We start from the raw sequence: 13,520 nt of genomic DNA, 5'->3' as shown, positions 1-13,520 counted from the left end.
ACTCACAAATTGCTGTTTTGCTTCTACATCACCTGTAGACTATTAGAGAGTAAACGCCAGGACAAATGAAGATTTGGGCCACTCCTAGGAGCATGCTCAGATAGTTGAAGTTGTTACAGTGACCACACGTGCCAAACAGGAAATTTGGGTGCGAGTCCTGCTCCAGCATAAATTTTGATTAGTTCTGAATTATTCTACAGCTGATGCAGAAACATAATTGCTATTTGTGAGTTCATTCTTAATCAAATGCAGCTGTTGATTACTACAGTGTCTCAGACACTGCACTGCAGTATTTCTGAAAATTATTGAGGGACAGTGTCAGCTTCAGGTATACTGTAATTAAAATGTATAACATTCCTTATCCTACCAGGATATCTGCATTGTCAGAGGTTTGTGACGTTGACACCTGATCATATGCACATTTGTAAAATAAATTAAATTACATGACTAGTGTGTTTTCTGGTATTCTTGAATATAAAAAAAACTTATGGAACAGTTCTGAATGTCACAGTGAGTCACTCTTGATTTTTTAGTATTTTATATCAGGCATCACCTGACAGAGCTATAAAAGACATTCAAGGAGGCCTGCAGTCTTATATAAATGCTCATACTTATCACAGTGTCAAGAATGAGGATTCTAAGTGGATATTTATAAAATAATTTCCCACTGAACTTCAGGTACCACTAAGCTGGTGACTTTAAGGTGGTTTCCAAGAGGATGCTATTGCCAGGGGATGTATTGAAAGTATCATGCTTGAGCTACTACTGTAACAAGAAACTTCAGTTCACTTTTCACGTATTAATTATCTTTCTGTCAACAGTGCACTAACACAGAAAGTGCATATTAACTTCTTGTTTGTAATGAATGCCCCATTTTAATCTCCATATCCAGCTGTGCAGTTAGATTAATAGTATCAGCTAGTGACTGAGATTTCAAAAGTGAGTATACATGTGTTATTCATGGCATTGTTTGGGTCTGTTTTATTTAACCTCCGTTGTAGGGAAGAAGTTTTTAGTTCAGTGCCTTGATGGCAGCTCGGTCATTAGAGGCAAAGGACTTCTTTAGTGGGACAAGGTAAGTTGCTGGAAGACAGAGGAATTGGTTAAATATATATGACTTTGTAAATGGAACTAACCCGATGTTCACAACAGATGATTAAGATCAAAGAAAACTGTTAGAAATGACTATTACAGGTTTGAACATAACTTCTCTTGGATACAAAGACTAATATCTTAACCCCCTCACATCTTCATTGTAGACATAATGTGTGTGTGATACGTTTTAGTGACAATTTTCATTCTAATGTACTACACACAGCCTATAGTGAGAGAGTAAGCTTGAGCACTGAAGCTTTTGTGACAATCAATGTAATTTCTTCTCAGCCACTACTTGCAGTGTTAAGGAAACTCATTGTGTTTAATAAAAGGAAGTGATAAAGGATGTTCAGTGTAGCAGCTGTTACTATTGGTTCATTGAGAAATGTTCCAAAGTAAGCATAAATTTCGTAAATGATGATTATTCAAATGGTTCAAATGGCTCTGAGCACTATGGGACTTGACATCTGAGGTCATCAGTCCCCTAGAACTTAGAACTGCTTAATCCTAACTAACCGAAGGACATCACACACATCCACGCCCAAGGCAGAATTTGAACCTACGACCGTAGCAGTCGGACTGAAGTGCCTAGAACCACTCGGCCACAACGGCTAGCAATGATTATTCATACTCTTGGCTCACAAGATTGTAGTCAAATACTCAGTATTAATAAAACTAACATCTTGATTTGCCTTACAAAGCATATCTCATTAAAAGGGGACTGTCTAAATTGGCAAGAAATGGTAAAAGAAAACTCAACTTTGTGCAACTATCTTGAAGACGATCAAGATATATGTAATATACACATTGCCGTGTGTAGTTAGTATAAACTTAGATCAGAAATTGTCTCGAGGCACAGTTATTAATATGCTTGAAAGACAATTAATTCTTATTAATATGCTCTTAAAGGCAAATAATTCAACAGGAGACCCCCTGTGAAAGGGGGAAAACTGTGGAAGTGAGTGTTGTCAGTGAAGAATGGTTGGAAGTTGTAAAATAAGCTACTAAAGTGAAATAGACAACAATGAAACCATTATCATTAGGAAATATATTTGTGGTGGCCAGTGACAATAAAAACAGTGTAATGTGTAAAAATAGCATAGAGGCACAAACAGTATTTGTTCCTTCTACGGGTCAGCAAAATAGTGCTTCTGGATTTGGGAGCTGCAAGATGTATGAACCTTGTAGAAAACTAGTCATCCTAACTGACAGATATGGTTATGACATTACAGAACAAGTAAACAAGTTTTCCAAAATGAAAATCTCAGGATTTGTTAAACTTGGTGCCAGACTGTTAGAAGGAAGCATGCCCAGGAGTAAAAGTGAAGTATCATATCTTCCATCAGTTGATTTCATTGGACTGGCAGGCAGATCAACAATTTTTAGAAAAAACAAACGTATGAAGTTACAAGGGATATTCAGTAAGGATCGCAACACTTTTTTCTTTCCTCAGCCAATTTCGGTTGAAAAACTGTGGAATTTGTTGTGGGACTTCATGGAATATTCCCGCTTCAGCCCTTTTTGTTTCGTGAAATTCCAATAGGTGGCGGCGCTATAAGTAGCATTCAAAATATCATTTGTAACATAGGTGTGTTCCAAGCACAGAGCTGTCATTGAGATTCTTTTGGCAGAAAACCAGAACAGATATTCATAGGCACTTGCAGAATGTCTGTGGAGACATGGCAGTGAACAACAGCATGGTGAGTCGGGAGAGACATCTGTTATTGCAACAAGGCCGACACAGCTGTGACCCCTGCATTGTTGGAACATGCGGACATTCACATTTGAGGTGATTGACGGAACACAATCAAGACACCCTGCTGCTAGAATGGATGTCTTTGTTGGTAGTGCTGACACACTTGTCAACCAGTTGTGATACTCAGAGGTGTGTGCCCACTGGATTCTTCACCGCCTCGCTGTACACCATAAAGAGCAACAAAGGACCATATGTGCAGAATTGCTTTCGCATTATGAGGCTGATGTGACAATTTTATGTCGAAAATCATCACAGGCAGTGGAATATGGGTTCATCACATTGAATCTGAAACAAAACAGCAGTCAGTTGAGTGGTACCACACCTCTCTCCTCTGAAGAAAAAGTTCAAAGCTGCACCATCAGCCATTAGTCGTGGAACCAGTCTTCCGGGACACTAAAAGGGTTATGCTGTTTGATGTCCTCCCTTATGGTGCAACAAGCAACTCTGAAGTGTATTGTGCAAATGAACTTCTCCACAACAATGCAAGGCCTCACAAAAGTCTGCACACCTGAGAGGAACTCACAAACCTTCGTTGGACTGTTCTTCCTCATCCACCCTACAGCATGAATCTTGTACCTTCTGACTTCCATCTGTTTGGTCCAATGAAGGATGCACTCCATGGAAAGCATTATGTGGGTGATGGAGAGGTTATTGTTGCAACAAGACATTGGCTCCAATGTCGATCAGGAGAGTGGTACCATGTGAGCATACAGCCCCTCCCAATAAGGTGGCATAAGGTCATCACATTGAAAAGGAATTTTGTTGGAAAACATAGTTTTGTAACTAAAAGAGTGGGGAATAATATGGTGTATTGGAATCCTGAATAAAACAAACCTGCTTTCAGAAAAAATAGTGTTGCGTTACTTATTGAACTCCGCTAAAAAGTGTTCACTTAAATGCACACAAATGTGATGCTCCTGAACATTGTCACCATAATCTACTACTAAAGGGTTTTGTGAATGGTGAAATAATCACAGTCAATGATCAGTTCACCAGGATATGCAAACTTTTTTAAAAAGTTAATAGAAAATCCAAGATAAAATGAGACAATATTATGAAAAGGATAGTTGCTACTCACCTATGACGGAGATGCTGAGTTGCAGATAGGCACAACAGAGAGACTGTCAGAAAGTGTGCTCTTGACCAACAAGACCTTCATCAGAAATAGCTACACACACACACACACACACACACACACACATACAGTGTCTCTGGCTGCTTAGACTGTGGTCTGTGTACTTCAAAAAATGCAAATGTGGAAGCAAACTTGTTACTTTATGTAGTGGAAGTCATTATCTTCATTCGTACCTTCATTTGTTTTCTACTCAGAATTTTCATTGCTTGTACTCATAGTGAAGTATTACTTGTGATAGTTTGTATATTGGGACATGTAACTGTTGCCTAAATATCTGAGTATCAATATTATTTTACAGTTGGTGTGTTCGTTTCTCAAGTAAATGTGACTATGTAGATTATCAGGAAGTTATGGCTTTAGTAATTGTAAAGTTACTAACAGTTTGTAAATTATCCAAGGCATGTTTTCATTTTTTTTTCAATGTTGGCATCTTTTATTGTGGCGATAGTCTGATTTTTTTGTGTATCTTCTTTTGCACAGTGTCAGGCAAATGTGGTTGGATTCCTTGCTTCAGTTGTGGCAATAGTGATGGGAGGTTTCAAGAGCAGGAGTGTGCGGCTTGACCATGCACTTCTTATGTGTGCCAGCAGTTTAGTGACCGCTTCACTTGCCAGCTTTGTTCTAGGTAAAACTAACTCTCTAGTTATTTTCTTGTCTGTATTTAGTTGTAATTAACATTATTATATGGCGTCAGTAACTTTGCTAGTGACAGGTATGTAAATATTAATATTTGTTGTTTGTTTGTGGATTTCATTAATTATTGTTGAAGTAACTTTTCTTTTTCTTTTTAATTGAACGTGAAAACCTCTAATCAAACCAAAATCTGTACTTGGTGGAGCAATACTATTTACGTGGATAAAAATTGGGGAATCTTTGACATGATGCACATCTTTTACTTTCATCATTCTGATACATAAGTACTGTTTTGCATTGATAATTATGTTAAATTTCTTTGTGCTCAATTTGCACTAATAAGCTATTTGTTCTTTTTTAGGTCTTACAACTGCTGCAGTGATAGTTTTCTCACGGCATTGTAGCATCAATCCCGATAATGTAGCTACTCCAATTGCAGCAAGTCTTGGTGACGTTACATCACTCGCTCTTCTCTCATGGATATCAACTGTCCTCTATGATGCTATAGGTACTAATATTTTCTTTGTGCAGTTTTTAAATATGGTTCCAATCTATTAAAACTATAAAACTAGGAAAATTAGTGATTGAAAATGCAAAAAATTGAACAAAAAAGATATATGGAACAGTTACTTGTGAAATGTGACAAACTGTGGAAAACGCAATTACTGATGTACTTGTGTACTTCAGGGCAGGTATGAACTGAGCATGATTCTATAATTGTTGACATATTATTGGGCCCCAAGCCATAGAAACATGGAAAGTTTTAATTCTTGTTCTTTCTCAAATACTTGTCACTCCCCTGAGAACTTCCACCACATGTAGTAAATACTAATTGTGCTAAATATCTTCAGGTTATTTCCAAGTGAATGTATATTGACTTAAACCATGTTGACAGGAAATGAAAATATTTAAATTGGTGGTGGTGGTGGTGGTGGTGGTGGTGGTGGTGGTGGTGGTGTACTCCTGAAGCTCACATCTAAAATAGGGACACTGCACTCTGTTAAATTTCCTCACACACAGCATAAAAATTACAGTAGGTAGTGAGTCTTTACCACTAGTGTCATCTGTAGTCTGCAACTTGTAGTGCTATCTTGCCTGTGTGTATGTAAATATGGAATACTTTTATTTGAACTAAATTCCTGTCACTATAAGTTTAGATGAACAGTAAAAGCCCGTGTATGATTTAGGCATGAAACACGGAACTGTGATAGCACCACTCAGTCGTACTCTCTTAATGACAATGAACTTCAGTTTACTGTCTATAAAGTACTGTATATTGGCCTCTCTTGGGCACTTAAAGGTAAAGACTGCAGTTGTAAAAGGACCAAAATTTGTAAAGAAGACTGAATAGGTTAATAAAATAGTGATTGTTTATGGAAATAAGTAAGCAAGAAATCAGTCTGTGCAGAGGTGTAACAATGGTAACTAGCATCTAACCTTCTATGAATTAGTTACTTGTGATCTTATTTTTAAAACTATGACCTTTTTATATTTTTCCACTAAAAGATTACACTACTCTCAAATATACTTGTCTTTACACAATGTAACACAAAAGAGAGACCCCAAATTACACTCTTACCCAATTTTCATATACTTAACTTCTTAATCCACAGTTTCTAGCTGTTGGAGTAGAATTATACAAAGTTTCAATCAACAGCAGCAGACATCATGAAAAAGGAAAATGCTCTGTGAATCAAGTGTTCGTAGTATTAGCCTTTTTAGGGCTAACCTAATTTGATGATCAACCATCTGATACAGCTATAGAAACTGCTAAAACTGAATTCATTGTAAATGTTTATAATATTGTTGATTTCATAACAATGTAAAGGGCTTTTTTCCCAAAATACTTGAAGATACTTTGTTGTAAAATAAACTGTTGTTTAAAAACGAAATTTACTGTCTCAGCACTTACATCTTTTGACCTATAGTGACATAAAAGCAAAGTATTACTAGTTTGACACAGCTCCTGCCTTCTACCATACTTGTGTGAACACAGTACTTGTCTTCTCTCCTTCAGAAGTTCTACATAAACACAGATTTCATTCAAAGGAACATAGGAAATATTTGTACGTTTCAGTTAAATAACTGTCAAGTCTCATGCACAACTAAGACATTTATTAAGTCATACCACACTTTTTTGAGAGAGAGAGAAAAACAAAATTACTTAAATGAACATAGAATCTCAGCGCACACCATAGCCATAGATCTCCACATCACAGTTTAAGCCATACCCACTCCTGTAAACACACAGATTTTTATATCCACCTCCATTGAATGTTTAGTGGTAGCCTGTAAGATATCTAATTGTTAATGTACGGAAAGTTCTGGTTGAGAATACCAAATTATTTAGGAATAAAGGAGACGACTCACCTAAAGACGGAAGCACTGCTTCGTTGCCAAATACACACACGGAAGGTACAGAGCTTTACTTTGCTAGCTCTCTCAAGCGCGCGCGCGCGCACACACACACACACACACACACACACACACACACACACACACACACACACACACCACCTCTTTCTCATTACCCTCACCCAGTACTTGTCAGCTTGATGTGCACTGCCATCTTGCACCCTAGCTTGTGAAATGAAATCGAGTGCTCGGCTGTCTGCCATGTGTCCCCTCTACCTAAACCCCTAGCTAGCCCACGGACAGCTCCCAACTCCCACGAGCTGCTAGACGCTTTCCCCCAACCACCTCCCTGCCTCCCACTTCTCTCCATCCCTCACCCCACACTGCACCTCCACCTCACCCCAGTACACTCACCATGATCAACATACAATAACAAACTATGAAATCACTCATGCTTACAGAATTAAAACATAGATGAGCTGTGCCTCCTAGAGGCTGTTAGCCAGACAAACTTAACCATCATGCCTGACTGATAACAGGTGGCATCAGCATTCACTTGTACTCCTATTTAGTGTGTCACATTACCCGTCAGCGCTTATTACAACTAATGATATATCCAGACTGAAAAATTTATTCACAAGGCAAAGTTTCTAAAATTCAGAGAGAAAATGATTTACTTGCTAAGGACTTGTATCAGTGGTGGAAGTTATACCTTCTTATCCTCCAGTGTTGAGTTTTGTTGGTGCTCTAGTTCAGTTTATTCTTTTGACGAGTGCTGCTGTTTGCTCTTGCATGGTCATATCAGGCTGAACTGTTCTGAAGGTGCCTATATGTGGCTTTGCATGTACAACACATGCCAACTTAAAAATAATTCGTAGAAAGAGAATTTTTGTCTTTCTGATTACCCTGATTGCTGTGTGTATGAGCTTTTGTTAAAATTTAGTATGCCTTGTTTTAGAGCGAGAATATATCTGGAATATTTAGACTTTCAGCTTTCCTGGTCATGTATTCCATAGTTTGCTACTGAATAGGAATGTGAGGTGAGCCAGGAGAAAAGATCCATGCCACGAGGGATGATAGTACTGGTGAATCTGAATAAATAACTTCATATGGACATATGCCCTATTCCAAATGCTTTCAGAGCTAGACCACATTTAATGTCAGTTTCTGTGGTTTTCTTGAATAACTCGAAAACTGGAGCCACTAGCAAAAACCTGTCACAGCATAAAATTCAACTACATTACATTTCCTACAACAAAGCCCCTATTCATTTTTTCTTTAGCGCTAATAGTTTGTGTGAAGAGAGTTAGATAATATTGAAAATCTCAAATGACATGCATTTGCTGTAGCTTAGGTAGTTTTTGTAGGCCAATTTGAGGTAGTTTCCTCACTATAGTCTGATTTAAAGTAGTTGTCACTTGACAGGCAACGTGCTGCAGGGCTCTCGCCACCAATAAACCAATGGCAGCTGGCGCTGTCGGCTGCCACTGCGTTGCCACTTAGCTCTGCCGAGCTGACTAAGGCATTGTGCCAGCCAGTCCTCAGCAAGCCGTTGTAGACATGCGGGTGAGAGATTTGAGTGACTTGTAGCTTCGCGTGTTTACGATGTCTGATGAAAGCAGTCACAAAAGAGGGAGGCCGAGGCTGCACACTCCTCGGAAACCTACAAAAAGTGGCAGACATGGCGCCGTTATACGCAGTCAGGTGCGTGAATACGTGTGTTCCTTAAGGGAGTATTTTGAGAGAGAGAGAGAGAGAGGGATGCAGGAGGGCCTCTCGTTCCTTTGGATAAGGTGGTGGAGTGAACTGCAGCTGCTCTGCAAGATAGTGAACGATCAGTAATAAGAATCTGCAAGGAGAAATTCACGAAAGAAGGCTCAAGTGACTCATCTAAATTGGAGACACCTGGGAAAAAGAGGCGACTGGAGAAGAGGGTCACAAAACTTGACTCTTTTCAGGAAGATGGCATTCATCATCAAATATACACATTTTATTCGAGGAAGGAGTATCCAACACTCAAAAAAACTACATGCTACCCTCACAGCGGCTGACCTGTTTCAGGGTAGTAAATCGTCTTTGTTAAGAGTGGTGAAAATGTTAGGATTCCGCTATAAATCCATCTCTGGCAGAAAGTTACTAATGGAACGCCAAGATATTGCAGCCTGGCGATGCCGCTTTCTTAGAGAATTAGTGGGGACAAATTTTGATGATATCGTTTGGCTTGATGAAACGTGGGTGAATGCAGGACACAGTTTAAAAAAAGGCTGGACAGACAGTACCATCAGCGGAAGTATGGCAGCTCCGATCGGCAGAGAAAATAGGATAATTGTAGCACATGCCGGAAATTCAAAAGGTTTCATTCCAAATTGTCTGCTGCTATTCAGTTCAAATAAGACGTCCGACTACCATGAAGAGATGAACCACAATACTTTTGTGAAATGGTTTGAAGACTGTGTGCTCCAGAACTTAACAAAAAACTCTGTCATTGTTATTGATAACGCTCCTTATCATACAGTAATACAAGACAAAGCACCCACAAAGGCAACAAGGAAAACAACATTGTTAGCTGGTTACAGAAACATAAGGTGCAGTTCGACAGTAATTTTACAAGGGCGGAATTATTAGAACTTGTATCGCAACCCAAGCCAAAGAACCAGATTTACATTGTGGATGAAGTAGCAAAAAAATATGGGCATAAAGTGCTCAGATTGCCTGCTTACCATTGCCATTTCAGCGCAATAGAGCTGATTTGGGCTCAGGTTAAGTGGCATATTGCTGCTGAAAATAAGAAATGTACATTAACCAAAGTGGAACGCCTTTTGAAAGAGGCAGTTGAAATTGTGACATCGGAAGACTGGCAGAAGGCAGTACATCACGTGAAAGGAGTGATACAGGACGCATGGAACAATGAAGGTATCATACAACAAAGTGTCGAAGACTTGATTATATCTGTCAATACGAGCAGCGAGACTGATAGTTCCACTGAGTCTGACTCTGAATTAAGCGGTGTTTTTGCATTGTCTGATTAGTGTGTAGTGTACTTACTGCCATTAAATAGTGTGTGTGTGAATTTATTTCGATTAATTCTTATTCTTGTTGTGAGACTAAGAAATACTGTTTGGCCAGCTCTCGTCATCGCCTTATGGTAAGTTAGACTGAATTTTAATTCTATTTCATTTTGTATATACACCAAGATGTTATCCAATATGTGTAATAGTTTTCGAGATTTGCAGTCTAAAGAAGAAAACTTTTCCGGGCGCGAAAATTTCTCACACTTCAATAGTTAATGTAACAACGGCCCTAATTAAAATTAAGAAAAGATATTTGATTTGCTTATAGATACCACTGAGACCGATACTGTACGTAAATTTCAAAATATTTACATAATATTTATAGGAGATAGAGATTTTAAACGTCATACTTGTTTAGAGTTCAGTACTGATAGGGTTGCTTAAAAATAATGTTTTCAGAAATTTATATACAAGAAACGTGATGCACTACGAAAACTTTTAAGGATTCTTTGCCGAGTGCATTATTTTGTTAATGAATGGAAAAAAATATTTTGCTGTGGCACCAATAGTTTTTCCGTAATGATGTGATAAGTTAGAAGCTGTTTGCGAAATCAAGAATTTAAATGGTTTCTAACAAATTAACGTAACTCTTGTTCTAATTAAAATTAAGAATAGATATTTGACAGATTGAGAGACATTTTAGAGATATACATCATATGTGGGTTTGAAATTTTTTACTTACTTTTTGTAGAAGATACAGGCTTTAAAACGATTTTCTATCGCTGGGGGTAGCGATGCGCTGAGGCGGCTGCCTCCAGCGAGTGCTTGACGTGACAACGCCGCAACTTTGCAGCGCAAATGTCAAGTGACAACTACTTTAAATCAGACTATAGATAGACCACAAGTGTCCTGTATCAAACTGTTCATCACAAATTCTTCTACTCTACTGTGGCACGTTGTAAACAATATCAATGTACTGAATAATAGAGAAAATAAATAACAATGTACATTAAATGTGTTCTTATCTTGGAAACATTTCAGAATAGGGCATATGTCCATACGAAGTTGTAGGTTCAGAATCACCAATACTATCAACTCTCAAATCATGGACTTTTCCTCCTGATTCGCTCTATATGTGAAACAGCTTATTCATATTCCATATTGTAGATGGCGTGGGTTAAAAATATGTAGGCCAAACAAAACAAGATTAATTTTTTTTCTGTAGTTAGACAGGTGTTCATTCCAGTGTAATCTTTCAACTGTATTGATTACAAGACAATTTGTGCTTTTGTCCATGCCATTTTATAATCATAAATTATTTTACTTTTGTTCTAACCTTAAGACCATTGTAATATATTGCTCATTGTAATATATTGGCCAACAGCCTATATAGTTATTAGTTCCAACAAGGGTTGCAGCCAAGTGGCCTGTAGTGGCTGCACCAAGCACAAACTTCATGTGCAAACTATGAAACGGAGCACACACCTAATTGGTAGTTACAGCAACTGTTGCTTCTATCTACACAGAATTAATAAATTTTGTTTAATTTGGAGCAACTATGGATTTATTTGCCTTGTTGTCACCCAGTTGCACTATCAAAAGGTTCAGCTTATTGCCTCAAAAATCCATTGTTATCTCGAGTATGAACAGATGTAAACAGTTGTAATATTTTATTAAATAAAAAACCTCTACTGTCAACTTTCAATTAGAATGAAATTTTATTTCCAAAATTCAGTTTTCTGTTTCTGAAAGTATTGTAATTCATTCCAGGAAAAACAGACTGGCTGGCCCCACTTATCATTTCTGGTTTTGTTCTCGTGACTCCTTTGTGGGTTTGGATTTCAAAGCAGAATAAGCACACACGAGAAGTTCTTTACTGTGGATGGACACCAGTGTTGGTGGCAATGCTTATTAGCAGGTAAGATTCAATATTACTATTTTATCGAAACTTAACTGGAGCTTAATGTGACAAATGGCTCTTCGGTTTTTTAAGAGCTGCATTCATTTATTCATTCAGAAATTGTTCCAGGCTAGTTTGTAAATGTTAGAATGGAAAATGAATTCACAAAAGAAATTTAGACTGCAACATGAAGAAATACTCATGAAAATAAAATCTTCAGAGTTTGTCGGCCATTTCAGTTTTCTTCTTCTTCTTCTTCTTCTGCTACTACTACTACTACTACTACTGCTACTAATAATAATAATAATAATAATAATAATAATAATAATAATAATTATACACTGGGATCATCACCTTTTTGTCTGTAATTGTCAGAACACATGCCATAGTCAGTGTCATGTTCACATTTGTGAGGGTTGCTCTCATGTGCTTTTATTTGAAGAAAGGGAATTATTGGTTAAAAAAATCCTTAGCCTTTCATTGGTAGGTCACCTATATCGATTTCAGTAACAAGCAGTTGAAAGAAGGGAATGTTACTGAAATATGCCAAGACATAAATACAGTAAAACATCATTTACACATCATTCACTTAAACATTTTTCCCACTGATACCCGGTTTTCCTGCTTCTTCCCCCCCCCCCCCCCCCCCTCCCCCGCTCTGTGTACCGGCGAAATATCTACAGTGTGCACAAGTTATGATGCAGTGTTTCAGAGTGGGTTGCCGGTAAGGCCAATATTAGACTATAATGAAATTTGATAGTGTAATAAGGAACTTTGTCAAAGTTAGGCATTGGTCAAATTTTCTTTGATCAAATCTAGCATCTCGCCTTACATTTGATCAAAGGAAGCCTTCATCTTATGTTTACTGCATGGAGAAATCAACCACTTGGAGTGCTAGCATTGCTGCAGCTGTCTGACACACAATTTTTATCAACACAGCTCCCAAATTTACATGGTGCGTCGCATATATAACAAAATTGATAGAAATATTTGAAGTAGATGAAGCACTGTGTAGCTTATGACATCTCAAAAACAAAAACAGAAGAAAAAGTGTGAGCTATAAAAAAAACTGCAGATGCTATTAGCTGTGAAGTACAGCCAGGATATACCCCTGAGAATATAAAGGAGAAATTCTACAACTTCTGTGGAAATAAAAATTTTTCATGACTGCAGTACGTATTAAATTTATTTGCGTTCACATACTCCTCCTTCAGTGCGTTATAAATAGCTTCAAACATTTCTAGTATTATTTTCGTCAATGTGCAGTGCAGCATTAGAGTGCTATACCTGTACTGTAAACTAGAGTAGCTAGAAATCACAGTATTAAAGTAAGTCTATCTTTTGCAGATGTAGCCTTTATGAGGAGAGTGTTCAGCTTCATAATATGAGGAGCCACTGTCTTGAGCACATATTGAAATGTATTCGCGTCCATTCCCAAAGGGGTTTTCATGCGACTTCACGTCCTCGACTTGCAGCTCCCGTAGCAAATTTTGTTGTATATCTTCCGCATGTAAGGATGTAAAGGCATATCTCACTAGGGGTAAGATAGATACTGCCTTCAGGAAAATTAGAGACCTTTTGAGAAAAGAGAACCACTTGTATGAATATCAAGAGCTCAGATAGAAACCTGTTTCT

General features: G+C 37.9%; 1 protein-coding gene across 2 annotated transcripts in view; it reads left to right on the top strand.

The window, feature by feature from the left end:
* The window catches only part of LOC126185143 (solute carrier family 41 member 1-like), a 560,408-nt gene that overhangs the window by 487,831 nt on the left and 59,057 nt on the right, over positions 1-13,520 (top strand). For both annotated transcript variants that reach the window (XM_049927985.1, XM_049927986.1), the window contains 3 exons: positions 4,467-4,611; positions 4,981-5,127; positions 11,756-11,903. In XM_049927985.1, the coding sequence (XP_049783942.1) occupies positions 4,467-4,611; positions 4,981-5,127; positions 11,756-11,903 (440 nt within the window). The remainder of the gene's footprint in view (positions 1-4,466; positions 4,612-4,980; positions 5,128-11,755; positions 11,904-13,520) is intronic.

This window comes from Schistocerca cancellata, chromosome 4 (assembly GCF_023864275.1).
Source record: "Schistocerca cancellata isolate TAMUIC-IGC-003103 chromosome 4, iqSchCanc2.1, whole genome shotgun sequence".
NCBI lineage: Eukaryota > Metazoa > Arthropoda > Insecta > Orthoptera > Acrididae > Schistocerca > Schistocerca cancellata.
Note: the sequence above shows the minus strand (reverse complement) of the source record. Positions and strands in the feature narration are given on the sequence as shown.